The 18,068-nt window shown below is 39.7% G+C and overlaps 1 protein-coding gene across 2 annotated transcripts in view; it reads left to right on the top strand.

Annotated features, from left to right (window-relative positions):
* LOC119729771 (isocitrate dehydrogenase [NAD] subunit alpha, mitochondrial-like) overlaps window positions 1-18,068 on the top strand; it is a 42,622-nt gene extending 24,554 nt beyond the window's left edge. For both annotated transcript variants that reach the window (XM_038202515.1, XM_038202522.1), the window contains exons 5-11: window positions 3,527-3,656; window positions 4,943-5,076; window positions 8,463-8,565; window positions 11,258-11,322; window positions 11,490-11,574; window positions 13,611-13,763; window positions 16,235-18,068. In XM_038202515.1, the coding sequence (XP_038058443.1) occupies window positions 3,527-3,656; window positions 4,943-5,076; window positions 8,463-8,565; window positions 11,258-11,322; window positions 11,490-11,574; window positions 13,611-13,763; window positions 16,235-16,309 (745 nt within the window). In that variant the 3' untranslated portion in view covers window positions 16,310-18,068. The remainder of the gene's footprint in view (window positions 1-3,526; window positions 3,657-4,942; window positions 5,077-8,462; window positions 8,566-11,257; window positions 11,323-11,489; window positions 11,575-13,610; window positions 13,764-16,234) is intronic.

Raw genomic sequence — 18,068 nt, 5'->3', positions numbered from 1 at the left:
TATTTTAATTGTTGTGTAGTTTTGTTGTTTACTAAATGCCACACTTTAGTTGAAAGCCACTTTTGCATATGATTTTCAGAGCTTTCATGAGACTATTAAATGGTCAAATATCGGCCATTCCCTCTACCTGCTCTCTTTACTATTAATAATAAGCTCTTTGTCAGTTTTCGTCAAGCGCAAACACATGCAAATCCCGAGCAGTGGCCAGTTTAGGCACATTTCAAATATTTGAATAGTTGATCAAGTCCAGCTAGGGTATAATTTGCAAAGGGCATTTTTTTGGGGGGGGCCTCATATATACAGCAGGGGTGAAAACTTAAAGAAATAAACATCTGTTTCAAAATTAAAATGAGTGGGGATCTTTGCTGTTCTTATATTTTAGGACAGTTTTCTTTAATACGTGATGTCGCTGGTTGCAATGGAAGATCTTGAAGTTGTGGTATTTTATAGAGGATCAGCTTCTCATGCATCATAAAAAACACAATGGATATATTTTAAGGACCAAAGCAATGTTAGAGTTCCTTGATTTTCAAGACATCGACCAAGTATTGTTCTTTCCTATAGTATTCTGTTAAGAAGAGGAATTAATCACTTGATGGTTCTGAATGTTTCTGACACCTAAACTTCTCTATGAGTGGATACTGAAGATAGCTTACTTCCCAGTTCTTGACAAGTGAACTGTTGTGACTGTATATACCTACATGTCCATGCGCACAGTATCACTGATTGGTGGGACAGTGTCTGCTGTGGCTGTAGAGTCCTATTCTAGAGTGACAGTCTCTGCCACAGGTGCTGTATGTGAAGGCTTATCAATTCCTCAGAGCTCTTCTCTTCTCTCTCCCACACTTTTCCTGTATACTGCAGCCCTCCATGCTTGGCAGTTGTTTGCGACAGGTTCCAATTTATTGGGTCAATGTTGCACTGTTTCATCTCGCACAGGTCTGCAGACATTTATTAAGCTGAGAGCAGGGCGATCAGTAGCTCCGGTGCCAATGGCAAGCTGGCTGTTGAGAAGAGTCTTTGGGTATCCTGCCATTATTCATGCGGTGCCTATGGCTGAGCCATGGCAGGCGTCGCTGACACAGGAGGGCGTACATGCTGGGAATGTTTGCCTCCTCAAGGACCTTCTGGTTTGGCACACAGTTTAGCCACTTGATGCCAAGGATACGTCTAAGGCAGCGCCGATGAAATGTGTGAAGGCAATGTCCTTGTTAGGTGTATTGTCCATGGCTCGCTGCCATAGAGTGCAGTGATGAAAACACAAGCCTGATACACACAGACCTTCATGTTCTGTGTGAGGGCACAGTTTTTCCACACCCTTATGGCCAATCTTGACATGGCAGAACCAATGCATTTGCTAATTTCAGCATCGAGGGACAGGTTGCTGGTGAAAGTTGAACCCATGTGAATTCCTGGACCACTTCGAGGATGTGGTCATTGATGGAGATGGATGGGGCAATGCTGATGCCCTGCTCCATGATGTTGGTCTTCTTGAGGCTGATGGTCAGGCGAACTGCATGCAATTTCAAATCTGTTTATGAGACACTGCAGGCCTTCCTCAGTGTGATGTCAACGCAGCATCCATGGGCGTTGGCAGAATTTTTTTCAGAGGGGGGGGGGCAAAGCACATTTTCTCCCCAAAATACCTGTACTTGTCCAGCATATTCTCGATTTATCATTTTTTGAGGGTGTGCAGGGACATTTTCCCCCATCCCATTAAATCAAAAGCAATATGACTTCGCCCCTCTTTTTCTTTCTTATTTTCCTTTTTTGTGTTTTGTTTTTCCAGGGGGAGGGGGGGGTCAGTGCTCCCCCCCCCCCCCCCCCCCCCCCGGATATGGTGACGTTGAGTTCTGACTCTGTTGCTATTTCGTCCGGATTTGGACTGGAGAGGGGCAGTTCTCATGATGCTTGGGCTTAAGGTTTTTTTATGCCAGCATACGTTCCCTAGATGTTTGCGGTGTCTGAGACCAGCTGGATGTGGCTGCAAAGTTGTTGTCAGTAGTCATTTTAACACTGTGTGGCCGTTCTTTGTGTTGTGCTTCTTGCGGGTTTTAGGACTGCAAGTGTTTTCTTGCAGGTTTTTTCTTGTAGTTCAGAAGTGTGGTTCATTTACAGGATGTGACTGATTCCATCACATCTGGATGGGCTTTAAACCAGTCTGCATGTTGTTTTTCACATTTGCTAAAGACTGACATTGCTGTGTTGTAGATGGCATCTTTGATGTGGCTCTATTTGGTCATACCAGTGTCTCCTTCAGGTGTACTGTAGAGGGCTTTGTCAAGGGTATCAGCAAACTCCTGTGCCAGCTGGGGATAGGAGACCCTAGCAGTGTTGATGAGAGTAAGGCTTTCTGACTTGGAATGATGGATCTTCTTAGCCTGTAGCTTGACCTTACTACATACTGGTGAGTGGTCAGTGTCGCAGTTCATGCTGTGGTAGCTGCGTATAACTAGAACCTTGTTGATGGAAGCTTGTTTAGTAATAATAAGGTCCATCGGGTGCCAGTGCTTAGAATGCGGATGTCGCCATGATACCTAGTGGCAGGGTTTGGTGCAAAAGACGGTGTTGGTAATGCATAGATCATGGTAAGTGCACAGTTCCAATAGTCACTGTCTGTTCTCATTTATTTTTCTGGTACCAGATTGACCTAGACAGGAAGGCCAAGTATCATGATCTCCCCCAACCCATGCATTGAAGTCACCCAGCAGGAACAAGTGTTCTGATTTGGGAATGTTACTGAAAGTGGTTTTGTGTTCCTTGTAGAACTGATCTTTGACCGAGGGTGGAGAAGAGAGTGTTGGGGCATAAACGCTGAGTAGGTTAACTGGGCCTACTGAGGTGGACAGTTGGGCCGACGGTATGCATTCTGAGCCTTTGGATGGTGGTTCGATTGCGCTCAGTAGACAGTTTTTGATAGTAACCTACTCCATGCAATCGTGGTTCATCTTACTGTTTGCCTTGCCAGTACAAGTTGTGTTCCTCCTCTCTCAGTGATCCACTTCCAGCGAGACAAGTTTCCTGGAGTGCTGCGATGTCTACATTGAGCCCAAGAAGCATGTTGTTTATGACAGCGGTCTTTTAAACATTGCTAATTTGTGTAAGATCTTCAGACAATCCTGGACACATACATGTAGTCCTGACGTTCCAGCTTGCAAAGCAAAAGGCTTGATTCTTCTTTCTTGTATTTGACTTTAATTTGCTTAGTGCAGTGATGCAGTCCACTTGACAGGGCAGTTAGTGACCCTAAGCTCCAAGCACCCATTGAAGCAGATGGACTGTGGCAGGCCAGCACCTTAATGGCCGGGGGCTGCCCGGCTTGAGGTGGGCGAAAGCTTTCCAGTGAGAAATATAGGATTTTGTTAAGCCTATAGAACTACGTTTTTAATTTTCGGTGTGCAGGTAAGATTTGAATTTGCTGTCTGCGGGTGATTCTGAAATACCTAAAATGAACTGTAATGTATTGATATAGAATGAAAGTAGAAAAAGACATTGATTCAGATTATGACCTTCTTTATCTCCATAGAGAGTTTAATCTGTATGCCAATGTCAGGCCCTGCAAGTCAATAGATGGGTACAAGACACCATATGATAATGTGGACTTGGTAACAATCCGAGAGAACACAGAAGGAGAATACAGTGGTATTGAACACGTGGTGAGTATTACAACCCTGCATGTCCCTCTCCTCATAACCTCCAATCCCTACCAAAAATCCAGAAGTTAGCCAAAGTCACATTGTAACCTTAATCAGGGTAAATAGATGAATTGACAATAGTCTAGACGTTGTCTTTATAAACCAATAGTTAAACTAGAAATGTGTTTGTGGACAAACACAAGCTGTTTCGGATGCTATGTACATGTACATTAGATTTGAACCAGCCAACCGATCCCGTTAGCCTGGTGGTCAAGTGGTAAGACATCTGCACTAGAAAGCAGGAGGTCGTGGGCTCGAGTCCCACCCAAGTGATTTTTCCAACTTTCACTTGGGAGGTAACATTAATTAATTTCTTGCTATCAAAGTTTTGAGCAAAAGGAATAAAAAACAATGGTGGTAATCATGTTGTTGAGGACCCAGTTTCCTTATAAAAGAAGAAAAATTGTCCACGTCCACTGGCCACATCCTTTGTATTAATCTGTGTCACAAAAGGAAAAGTAAATTGCTACCAACAGTCAAGAATGAGTCTGCGCACTACAATTTCTGGCACACGGTCTATGTCTGGGGAAAAATGAATACAATTTTGAAGTTGCCAAAACAAAAATGTACAGTAGCTAGGTGTATATTTTGACCTATTTTGTGACTTTTGGGAATGTTGTTTCCACTGGATAGGGTCCCTGAACAATTAAACGTGTAGACAATTTGTAGCGCCCAACTGCTGAAAGGATCTCTCAGTTTAAAATATCCCTTATTGGACATCATGGGCTTATTATCTCATTACAGGTTGGTTTAGGCCTATCACATTACACTTACATGTAAACATTGTTACTCTTTCAGGATGGTGCAGTTATTGCATTATGGGCTCACTTTTGTTACATGTGAGGTCGATATTGCATATTTAGTATGTTACAAGAATCTGCACTTTTCTAGATGTCATACCATCTATCAGCCCACAGTTTGTTACATGAAACATACATGTATGGGGTTTGTTTGATTTGTGGTGTCTGATCACATTTAAAATTCTTGTAAGTTTGAATACCGGTACATGTATCTGGAAAGTAACGGTCAAGTGATTTTATCCTCAAAATGAATATTGCACGGGAAAATGATGAGCATGTGTTTAGTTGTGCTATTTCTTTAATACTATTGATTAAGGAAACTGTGTGTTTCTTCTTGCTAAAATCGCTCACAATTTGATAATCAGTTTGGTGAAAGAAAAGTAGGTCCACATTCAATCTACTGATCTAAGGTCTTTTGCTGTGTTCCACTTGCTTTGTGTGTCACAGATTGTTGAAGGTGTTGTCCAGAGCATCAAGCTAATCACTGAACCTGCCTCAAGAAGGGTGGCCGAGTTTGCCTTTGAGTTTGCCAAGGCTAACAACAGACAGACAGTCACTGCAGTGCACAAAGCTAATATCATGTAAGTTAATGCTAGAACATTGTCTCACTGTGGGTTCTCATGACACCAGCTAAAATTATTGTTTTGGTGTTCGTCACTCAGATTGACAAAAATCGTTGGGGAGTGGAATTTGTATTTCATATTTTATAAATTCCACTTTGTCACATCCAAAGTAAATTGAGGGAGTTGAAGTTCAATTTATGGTTATAAACCTTGAAGAAGACGCAACTATTCATAAGATGGTATTTGCTTCGGATTGATATTGAATACTGAAGATTCACAACAAACCTGAAACTACAAAATATTAAATACCAGTCAACTGTTTTATGACCTCAAACCAAATTTTTTTTCCAATAAATCAGAGTTTTCACTCACAAACATCGCTCTTTCAACACGTGGAAAGTTGCACATGCAATTGATGCGATCGCCTGCTTGCAGTAAAGTTATGTTGTGGGGAGGCTCGACCATTTTCTAAAGAAGGGGATTACCTTTTTTCAGAGCGTGTAAAGGTGATGTCGATATGACTGGGAAAAAAAAGATATATCCCCTTCTTTACACAATGGTCAAGCCGCCCCACAGAATAACGTTACTGCAAGCAGACGATCGCATCAAGTGTGTGTGCAACGTTTGCGGTGTGCAAAAAGTGATGTTTCACTGTTTGCTTGTAGATCAATGGGACTGTGCCTATGGATTTGGTGATTAAATTTGTCTGATAAAAAAATTTATTGGAGAAAAAATAACACCTTCAGAAAAATTAATAATAATAAACTAGAGCTACATGTATGCCTGTTTAACAGTTTAATGAACAGGACATAGGCTTTTCCGCATTTTGTTTTTGTTAATATTTCAGAAATCTATTTGGAAATTCATAAAAAAAATTGTAAAGAAATCAACCGATTACATCATTATGGCGTCACATTAGATTTTGCCTACAAATAACATTGTCTGACTTCCCGCCAAGTTTTATGACGATCCAATCAGCCCTTGCATATGAAAACAATGTCATCTTTAATTAGTAAAGTTTATTATCAAATTTGTCCAAAAAGGCAGAAACGAGCAGAAATCATTTTACCCTGATGACACGTGTCGGACTACCTTCATAAAGACTTTTGAGCCAATCAGTCAGATAGTTTATCAATAGAAAACTTTGAAAAATGTTCATTCATGATGATGTCACATGTCCTGTGATGACGTCATCGTAAAGTCATTTCAGATTTTGTGTGCTACTTACTATTATCTACCAACTCACCAATTTTTATGATGATCGATTTTTTTGATGGCGTTATAATGATGTCACACAATTTTCACAATTTTGTGAATATACCTATTACCTAACAAACATGATACAAAAAGGAATATTGAATTTAGCATATTGCATCCATGAGATATGGCTTAAAGGTCCAAAACTTCAAAAATTGATATAAAATCACACAATGATGTCATGATGACATCACCTCAATTTTTGCCTATAACTACATCCCGGTCTACCTACATACCAAGTTTTAACCCAATCAGACTTACTGTTCTTTAGATGTAGGATCTTACAGTTTGTACATTTAAGATGACCCATGATGACGTAATCATGACGTCACTCTTCTGGACACAAACGCACTTTGGGGTCTTCACATACCAGTAGGTTAGGTTTCATTAGACATGTTAGAATACATCTTTGTTTAGGGTTAAAAATGCTGCGGTTAAAAAAACTTGTACGAAGTCTATGGGATTTGGGGTGGAATAAAAAGAAAAAAAGAAAGGAAAAATCAGAACAAAAACAATGCTTTTCTGCTTTCATGCGGAAAACAAAAAAATATCGGGGGTGGGGGGGGGGTGGGTAGTAATGAAAACCTAAAAATTAATGTTAACTGGCCTTAGGTTTTAGATTCAGATTTATTTTCAGGAATATGGCATTTTCTTGATAGGAAACATTTGAATACTGTAACATTTGGCCTTATAATACAGGATGAGTAAAAAAATAAAAGGCACCAAATGGCGCCCCCTATTTTTTACGGAAGTTCTGCAAGTATCGCTTTCCAGATCTAGGATGTGAAAGCCCAGTTAATAGTTCATTCAAATCACTCATGTACTTTTCCAGTTATGGAAATTTGAACGTTTAAGGTACGTGATATTTCAGTAAAATGAAACCATGTCATATCATTAAAACGATATCAGAATAATCCCATGTCTCATGGTAGCCAAGTAGAAAGCACGGCAAGACTATAAACTCTTGACATTATACAGCTTGTTGTTTTAACATTGGAAGCAGAAGGTGTATAAATGTTATGATAAGTGCGAGCTATCATGGTTATGAGAGTTTTTTTATGTGTCTTTTTTTTAATATGAATTGTCTTCATATTTTGCTTAAGTATCACTTACCTTTATTGTGATTCGTAGACAAAATTATAAACTGTGTTTGTGTTTAAAAGTCCATAGCTGGAAAAGTACATGACAATTTGAATTATTCTTTTACTAAAAGAAAGCTTATTTACTTGGGCTTTCACATCCTATATCTTGAACGCGCTACATGCTGAACTACATGTACTTCAAAAAACAAGGGGTGCCATTTGAGTTCCTTTTTTTTTAGTCACCCTGTATTACTGAACTACCTGTACACCATATGTATTGTTCAAATCAAATTAGGTTTTTCCCTTCACCGAAGTATAAACACTGTATACTCAGTGTGTTACCTCCCCGAGTGAAAGTTGGAAAAAATCACTCGGGTGGGACTCAAACCCATGACCTCCTGTTTTCTAGTGCAGATGCCAATACCACTCGATCCCCGAGCTAACGGGATCGGTTGGCTGGTTTGAATCTGATGTACATACGGTAGCAGCGGGTACTGCATTAATGTATTGCTTATCCAGTGATGACTTGGATTAAGTCTCCCTGTGCAGAGATGTAAATTTAATAAGGAGTTTTGCCTTCCACCGACATTTTAATAATGCTGTTCAAGTGCTTGTGATGAGAAAAATTACATGCTTAACAGGGTGGGATTGAACCTATGTACAAGTTTCTGCTTTTCACTGCAGATGTCCGATAGATACCAATTTGACATAACAGTGGCCGTGTGTACCATGATCACTCTTTTTTGATGGGATTTTGGTTTCAGGGAGATGTTTATGTTAATGGTGAAAGGTAAATATTAAATTATGTATTGATGCTCATTATGTGATATGGCCTATAAATTGTACCAAATACAGAGTTTTTTTTCTGACTTATACTACAACAAGCATCGACATGTAGTGATAACAACCGTGATTCTGCTGGTTATTAAAGTGTGGGATGCCTGTTCTATAGAAAGCTGAATTGGCTGGATTGAAATGCCAGTCTCAACACATCATATGCACATTGTTTACCAGATTAATACACGTAGGTAGTAAAAGTGTATGTGAATGCAATGTGTTTTGTAGGAGGATGTCAGATGGTCTTTTTCTCCAGTGCTGCAGAGAAGAAGCTGAGAAGCACAGGGACATCAGATTCAGGGAGATGTATCTGGACACAGTCTGTCTCAATGTGAGAACTCTTTCCTTTCACTTTAATAATTCAACACTCACTCGTTTTTGTATCCCAAACCGAAAAGTAAACACTTTGATATCATTTCTGCTTCAAAATTCACTTGAGTATAAAACTCCCCTTGAATATACAATGTATAAAACTCCCCTTGAATATAAAAAAAATTGAAATCTTGTATAAGTGATCTGCATTATTACCTGGGTGTAGACCTTTACCGTACATGAGAAGTGGACGAACAATCTAACGAAAAGAGACAGGTGAATGGAATTACCCTCACAATGTGATCCCAATAGTGTGTGTGTGTGCTGAAGAGATGCCAAAATACAGAAAATAAAGAAATCCCCCAAAAAGCATGGACAAGCAAATGACAGTGACTTGAGTGCAGTCATGCCATAGACTTAGTGAAGTTGAGTCATTGACACTCACAGTGACTCAAGTTGCGTTGCAGAAAGATTGATTTCATTCTATTCTGTTTCCCGTAGTTGAGTCATTTGCTTGTAGTTGAGTTGCATTGTTTACTGGTAATGAATCCATTCAACAACAAAACTTTTCACCTTTTAGTAAATCAAATGGCAGAATTTGTCGTTTTCTTTTAATTCTGGGTTCCGGCATGATGTCATGTCTGGTCACTGACCTTAACACGGGGGATGAATTTTGACCGTGTGTGTATGTGCGTGCTGAAGTGCTTTTGGTGCTACGGCATGCCATTGTTTTCACCCAGTGGATAATGGCAGTTCGCCACTTCCAGTCACAGTACCCCAGTACTTTGATGTTGGATCTGAAAATGGATTATTTGTTCTCTAGTATCAAGCATCAAAGTGAAAGAAATACACAGAGTTTAAATTCTTGTTCGGTTTCATTTCATTTGTTTGATTTAGCTACATTATATAAGTATGTACATGTAATTCATAATTTTCTGATTACTTTTCTTTAATATTTTGTTTGGTCATAAAATTGTAAATTATGTTGTATCATGTTGACTAGATGCTAGAGGAGAGGGAATACAAATGTTTACACTCTTTCCTCTTCCAATTTTGTCACATTCCAAGAGTAGATCAACATGTAAGCAGAGAGTTGACCGATTTCGGCCTGGCCACACAATGGACGATCGCATATTAGCATATTCATTAGCGTCACACGGCGTGACTTGGCATGGGTCTCGGTATTGACCAATGGAAGCAGGCAAAGGGTGAAATTTATCAATAAATAACTCATGAAGGAGGCTTTGACGCAAATTTTTACTGCAGAACATAATGGATAGGAACCTTACTAGTATTTGTGAGACTTGAAAAGATGGACAGACATTGCTAATGCCTGTGTTACAGCTTTCAAATATGCACGTAGCAGGCCTATTTTTCCATTATAAAAAAAGTAAAACTTATTTACTACGATTTTTAGCACATCATTGGATCAAGTTGCATGAAGATACAGTCTTCCAAACGGGAGAAATTAATTTTCAAAGATTTTGCCCGCCAACGTGAACATGTGTGTGTACATGTAGTTTCATTCAAAATAAAGTGTTACGTAACCTTTAGAAATCGCCCTTCGCAACCAAGTGTGTGCTTGGCAGGTATTAAACACTCTGTTTAAGACCGGCTGGAGTCTGGATGCTGATACATGTAAATACCAGCATTCTAGACTCCAACCGGTCTTAAAAAAAACCAGAGTGTTTAATACCGGCCAAGCACATCTCCATTCAGTGGCGTAGCCAGGAATTTTTCAGTGGGGGGGGGGGGGGGGGGGGGGGGCGCTGGGGGGGCTGGAACATTTTATGGGGGGGGCGTCATGCAGGGGCATCAATCGCTTCTCAAAAGTGGGGGGAGGGGACATACCTTGATCAGAACTGATGCGAGCGCGAAGCCCTTACGGCGTGGGGTTCGGGGCCCGCTTAAGGGCACCGAAAAAAAAATTGATTCTAGATGTTCTGTGTTGTGATCTGAAGCAATTTCTTACCACTTTCCTCCATGCTTTAACTAATATTTTCTTAGCAAAAGATAATTATTGGAACATCGTTTTCAAGGTTGGAGTCATTAAATCAGCTATCGGTATTCTGAGCTATAGGCGTGGGGTTCGGGGCCCGCTTAAGGGCCCCGAACAAAATTGGATTCTCGATGCTCTGTGGTGTGATCTGAGGCAATTTCTTACCACTTTGACCAATAATTATCTTAGCACAAAAGATAATAATTTAAACATAATTTTCGAGGTTTCTCAGCTAAAGGCATAAGAAAATTTTTTGAACATTGTTTTTGAGGTTGGAGTCATTGAATCAGCTACCAGAATTCTGAGCTTTAGGCGTGGGGTTCGGGATTGGATTCTAAATGCTCTGTGGTGCTATCTGAGGCAATTTCTGACCACTTTAACCAATATTTTCTAAGCAAAAAAATACATTGTAGTACATAATAGGGCCCTGTAAATGAGACACGAGTTCAAAAATCTGGGGGGGGGGGACATTTGATATTGTGTCCCCCACCCTTCAAAAAGTGGGGGGGGGGGACATGTCCCCTGTCCCCCCCCCCCCCCCCCCCCCCCAGGATTGACGCCCACGGCGTCATGTAGATCAATGATAATTTTTTTAGAAACTCAAAATCTCAGTGGGGGGCGACTGGGGGGCGACTGGGGGGCGACATATTTGGAAAACGTATGATATTTTCCTTCCTTGCTCCTTGGATATCTGGCATTCTTGTCTTTGCAGATGGTACAAGATCCTACACAGTTTGATGTGCTGGTTATGCCCAATCTCTATGGAGATATCTTAAGGTATCTTGTAATTATTTCTCTGAGTAGTTTCCACTGTATAATCTCTAACAACACATCTTTGCTATGGAATCATATGTGACAAAATTCATACAAAAAAGGAAAACAAATTTGCCTTGTTTGTTTGTCAATTAGGCTTTCACAATAAACTGTGTGTTGTTATTCTTCAGTGATTTATGTGCTGGTTTGGTTGGTGGTCTTGGTGTAACGCCAAGTGGCAATATTGGAGCTGATGGGGTAGCTATCTTTGAATCGGTGAGTGTATCTGTCAATCATGCTATGGCATATATTACACTAGTTATTAACCTTAGTTTTGAGGATCTTTTTCATCAGGATAGTTGAGATTTAAAAATACTGCAAGTAAAACTTGCGTGATCCCCCTGGTATCCTGGCAGTTTGTATACATGTACAGGCAGCTAGTAAGGACAAATTTTCAGGGACGGCTTGATTGTCCACCCGGCAGGTACCAGCTCTCAGTTGAATGGGGAGTTTGGGTTGAATGGAGAGTATCAGTGAGACACTGGACTAACGCATGTTAGAGTCATTGGAATCTCTCCTAAGACCTCGTAAATATCCATATTGGAAAGGATTTTTTTTTACGTCGGCCTTCTCTCCACAGACCACCTTTCAAGTTTGGTTGAGATTGATGACTGAAATGGAACACACACTCACCCACGCACGTTTGTTCATGGTGTAAATCAAGGAGATTATTTTGTTTCTCTTCCCTTTTCCTTTGTTTGTACTCTAACTTTTTAGCAACAGCTCTCATTGGTTTTGTACACGTTTTCCAACTGAGGAGTCCTCGATTCGGTTTCAGTCCTCGATTCATTGATGATGTTGCACGTGTGTGTCTTCGATTTACATCATAAACACGCACACACACCCTTGTATTTGCCTGCAATCGGGCACCCCCTACATGTATTGTCCCTCTTTTGTTTGTACACTAACTTTTTAGGAAGACCTCCCATATGTTTTGTACACGATTCTAAATTGGGGAGTTTCAGGAATTGGGGACCCTATTGTCCTCTATTGTTCAACATCAAGTGAATGCAGAAACAGACTCGCACACAAACACATGAAGGAATACGCAATCGCAATATCCCCTGTCTATCTTGAAAGCCAGGGGGATAAAAATGAATTGCCTACAAAACAATAATAGTTGGAAGGATCATTAACAAGCAGAATATAAAACTACCGGTATAAAAGTGCACACAGTATACCTTGAAATGTGAGGTTTTCATATAATAATTGGGCAAAGAAATTTCAAGGTCCAAAATTAGGGTGCAAACAAATCCAGCCACTTTAGAACTGATTCCAGATACAAATTTCTTTTCATAACTGGTACTTCAAAGACACAGAATACAAAGGCCTATTTCTTGATGTTGATAAGGTGATTTATGCGGGGCACTTTAGTAATGTGCATGTACATGTAGACCTTATCTAAAGTGTCCGTCTTGGCAAGTATTCTATGTTATTTTGATTAAATAAAAATAAATTGATAAAGTGTTAATTCATGCATATCCAAGTGTTAAAAAGCATTTCCAAATTCCAGCCCAGACCAGCTGTATGTATAAGGTCCGTATGGTAAGGGTGGTCATACTTACAATCGTTGAGATATCTGCCTCTTGCATCATTCACTTATAAATTAATTACACTAGCGGGATGCCACGCTCTAGCTGGTTGACCCCAATTTGCATGTTGCCCCCAATGTGCACACATGAGAAATTTAAGCCTGTTTGTTAATCTGGTTCAGGTTCTAACACTGCAAGCCATTTCACTATTAAATGACCAAATGGCACTCCATACCTCAAATTGTGCGTGGATACTTCTCAGGCTTTTTTCGTAAATTTTTGTAGTGGTAGGCCTAACAGTGTGAATAAACTTGGCGGCCAAACATACCAACATTTCGCCTGTCCGAAAAGTAGTGAATTAATTTGTGTTGAGAGTGTTCTGTGTGTGGTTTCCTGGTCGATTCAAGTCACCAGCATGGAGTAGTTCCTTGTAAACAAAAGTCGTCCATGGTGAGGAAAGGGTTAAGAACCTGCATACAATAATCGTTGTATTTTGTGCTTATGCACACTCACGGGCCTTTTACAAAAAATGTGACACACAAACATCAGACAGTCATCAGATAGACAGACAGCACTGGATTCTTTAAAATAGGATTTTGCTTATGAGGCATTCGTACCAGAATGTTGAAGTGCTATGCTTTAAAGCAAAAATATTGAAATACCAAAATTGTAAAAATATAGAAAAGATTTGACATGCCAACCATGTTTGTTGCATCACAGGTTCATGGCACAGCTCCCGATATTGCAGGCCTAGATAAGGCAAACCCAACAGCATTACTACTCAGTGCAGTCATGATGCTCAGACATATGGGTTTGAATGAACTAGCCAACAGGATTGAGTCTGCAGCCTTGACAGTCATCAAAGAGGGCCAGGTACTGTTAACTTGTGTTTTTTATGGGGAGTAGAAAGTTGTGTTTAGACAATTTGGAATTGAGTTTATTAAAAGTTATGTCAAAAGATTTAGCTTTTAGTTTTATTTTCTTTTTTTCCTGTAGTACACACCCTATGCAACTTGGTCTCATTTATCAATGTATTTGGACTATAGAATCTGTTTAAATTAAATATTGGAATTTGGAGAGAGAAAAATGGCGCCCCCTCCCCCCCCCCCCCCCCCCAAAAAGGAGTTGCCCTTCGGGCAGGGGTGCTTGAAATCTGGTTGCCCAAATTTCTATTTCAGTTGCCCAATAAAGAACTTTAATATTGCCCGAAACTGAAGGCCAAATCCTAATAATGTACATGGCTGCTTACCTGAAGTGGCTCAGGGCTTGCAAAATTGGCTGTCCAACGTCCCGGGACAAATCAAAAATTTTGTAATCTCCATTTTGCAAGTGGCGCGTCAGGCAGTGGCCGACTGTGGTTGCGTGTTTGTGTACGGTACCCGCGCTCTGTGCCGCGCTGGTACATGGTGTACAGTGGTCTGGTCATAAAATTATTAGAAACACACATACACACACGCGTTTGTTTTAGATACCTAGTGTGGACATTCCTTTGTTTTCGTGTAGTTAGGGAAAAAAATAGTGAAACAATTCTCTCAAACTGTGATTTTCTCTCAACCCCAATTTTTTCTATGATTCCCTTTAGTTTTTCTCTTCATAAACCTAACCCCAGAATGCCTCTAAATCTGTTTTCCAGAGAGGGGAAACATTGTGTGGACGTGGGCAAGTCCACACAACTTCGCGGCTACCTGGTTTATGTGGACATCTTTTGTTCGGAAGTCCACACAGTGAAATGTAATGCTTGTCCAGGATTGCATTTGCTGTCTACACACATTCAGACATTACGTATGCGAAACTTTACTGCATGATGTAGCCGGACCATATGTACAGATTGAAATTGACCACTGTTCTGTTCTGGCTGGTAGCCGTTATTGGTTAATGCGTAGATTACCAACATCAAATGGCGATAGCGAAGCAGCCGAGTCAAAATGTCGACGTTATCATGATTATTGTTCGACACTGTGCACATGTATGGGATTCAGGAACTTTCAAAAATGCCATGGACTGAAATAAAGTGTAAAAATGTGTGAGTTTTGGTGAAAAAAAGTGGATGCCCCTCGGGCTGGCAACCTGGAACTTTCGGTTGTCTGATACAATATGTTTGTTGTTCCGGGATGTCGGACAACCGATTTTGTGAGGCCCGACAGTGTTTTCTAATTACAAGTAATTTATGAACTTACAAAAATTTATTAGAGTGGTTCTTTGGGATTTATTGGGATTTTAAGTGCACCATATTAGGCAACCCTCTGCCTGATTTGTGCGTGTGTCCATTTTCTGGAAACCACCTGGGCTTCCAATTTTGTAATTGGATGTCATCAGCGCTGTAGCAGAGTTTGTCACAAGTTATCATGTCACAGGCTGTTCAGACGTACTGAGATAAAGGCACTCTATTGTTCATCCTGTGTTACTTGTGATAGTCGAGCCGCTTAGATCCACATTTGGACAAGATCGTGACCGACTGGTCCAAAGCACCAAACTTGGCAGATATATTCTTATAGCCCTAGAGAAGATATTAAGAAGGGGTGACACCTGAAATTCTTTTTGGAAGGGTGCCTAATTTGCACAATTGCCGGGTAATATATTGAATTCCCACCTTTTGAAATATATGACATACATGTATAAGTGACTTTTCGCTATTTGTTTTTATAACTCACTTATTCCATACCTAACTCTACCCAGCCCTGCTCCTCCCTACCCTGCCCTACCCTGTTCCAACGTTTGCCTCATTATCGGACCCTCTCTTTCCATGCTACCCCTCTCTCTCTTCCCACCTCTCACCTCCCCCCCTCCACTACCCTCAGTCCTACCCTTTACATTGCCCGACCTGTTTCCATCCTGTCCCGTCATATTTTCCTCATATTCTTCCCCAATCACCCCATTGCCCTGAATTCTACTTTACTGCTGCCCATGTTTTTATGATATTTTGATATTAAGTACAAAACTTATTATATTTTTAGCTTTGTCATATTTTTGTATATTTATAATGTATTGTACGTATAAATTAGGTTTCCGTAAATTGGGCTAAAAAAAATGGCAAAGGGTCGCCTAACATGGGGGACTTGAACAAATTCAAAGAAATACCCAAATTTACTTGTAAGAAAACTTTTTTTGACATTGACATAATTGTTATAAACAACCGTAATCTCTTATTTTGTGGATATATATAAATCTCTTCTTTTTTTTTAATCAATCAATTTTTATTTGCATGGACAAAGCTACACAAAACAACTCTTAAAATTGTGAGGCAGTTTTCTAACATGTGCTGTCTGGATATGATTTGTGAAAACTAAAGGCTATCATGTTTGTCTATTAAATCTTTAATATGTGTTTTTTGTTGTTCTTCCCAGGTGCTAACAGGCGACTTGGGAGGAAAGGCTAACTGCTCAGATTTTACCAAGGCTATATGTGATCAATTAGCATGATAACCCACTCAAATGTACAACTCATTTCAGGATCCATCCAGGTCATTTCTGAAGGTAAAACAAGGTCTCCTGAAGTCATTTTTTATTGTTTTATTTCTGTTCACTATCTTTGATTACAATTCCTTTTTTAGCAGAGTATTTATGGAAAAGATGGACTCATAAGTTTGATAGAAGAAATATGGTAGCTGCCATCACATTATATTGCTAGAGGAATTGGAGTGTTGCTTGATTTGACATTTGAAAATCATTTATAAATATAATTATTTGGATACATCTACATGGACACTGAACACAAGTCTCCCTACCAAGGTATGGGTCAAGGCTCAACTGTATTCGTAATTCAAAAAAATACAAACTTAAAAGCCGTCAAAGTTGAGGAATTGACATTGAAAGATGATTGGCTCTTCTTTGACATTGTTGTCAATGTCGGCCATCAATTAAACTAACCCAGTGTTTGCAAATAGTGTTTGAAATCTAGTCAGAATGTAACTTGGCAGATTTGGATCCCTTCAAATGAATTGCATTTAATCCATGGGGTTCATACAAACACGTTTTTGGTTGGTGTGTATTTTTGTAAAAAGTTTGGAACTGAGTTCATTGATTTTAGTTTGTAAGAGGAAAGTTGTCAAAGTTGTGCCTGTAAATCACGTAGTAGACATGGTATTAAAGGCATTTAGGATCTTTGCAATCGCTCAAAAACCAAACTGACGGGTGACGGATGACGGGATAAATCGTCAGGCTTCCCCCAGTCTCTGGCGGTGGACATGTACACGTTACGTCAGTGGTTGCCATTGGTTTTGTACCCATCGTGTGTTGAACTTGGCTGCTGTACACGGCCTGTGGTTGTAGCCAATATGGCTCCCTGGCGGGGCCTCAGAGTGTTGCAAAATATGAAGTACCAGAGAGAAGTACCATACACATATGGTACAAATGACTCTCGAAAGTCAGAATTTGTGGTGGTTGACTTGATTGTAAAATTTGGCCAATATATTTAGTCTTTATTAAAAATGGTGTTTTTGGCCAAACATAATTCCACCATCAAGTGGTTTGGAAATACCAAAAAACAAAAAACCTGGAAAAGCTTTTATTTCACGGTTGCTTCAGCCCACAGATATATAATATAATACATGTATCCTGCAATTACTTATAGACTGGTACCTGGTCCAGTATCAATGTTATAGGGGCAGAAACAGGTCAACCCTGCAAGAAGTTAATAATTGTTGTGTTTCTAATGAGTAATTTTTCAGCAACACGGGTATGTTTTATTGTTCAATGTCTCATTCAAAAGTGACAACTTTGTATTGGCTAGAAAATTGACCTGGCAGTCCATTTGAGTGATACCATGGTTATCTACAGGGTGTCCTAAAAAAAAAAGGTAACGCACAAAGGGACACTCCTGTTGATCTCTCTGTAGTTACTTAAGATTAGCAGTTTGGCACATGTTTTACTGTTTTTTATTGATTTTTTTAATTGAACCTCTCCCCTAGTACATTACATTTTAACACCCTTATCAGATGTACTCTTTTAAATACAAGTTACATGTGTTTCTACTGTCAGTATACAGTTGTGACAATTTGGATGTTAAATTTAAAGTGTATCCCAGGCATGATCCTGTATGTTTGCCTCTCTCAATTGCCATAAAACCAGTGTGTGTTGTTAACAATTTTATGCACCCATTGTAGGGTGAAAAGTTAGTTCTTGATCTTATTTGTGCTATTTAAGAGGTTGTGTTAATATTAAAGTTTGAAGCTATAATTTA

Source organism: Patiria miniata, unplaced genomic scaffold (assembly GCF_015706575.1).
Source record: "Patiria miniata isolate m_02_andy unplaced genomic scaffold, ASM1570657v1 HiC_scaffold_1, whole genome shotgun sequence".
Classification (NCBI taxonomy): domain Eukaryota; kingdom Metazoa; phylum Echinodermata; class Asteroidea; order Valvatida; family Asterinidae; genus Patiria; species Patiria miniata.
This window is presented reverse-complemented; position numbering and strand designations above follow the sequence as displayed.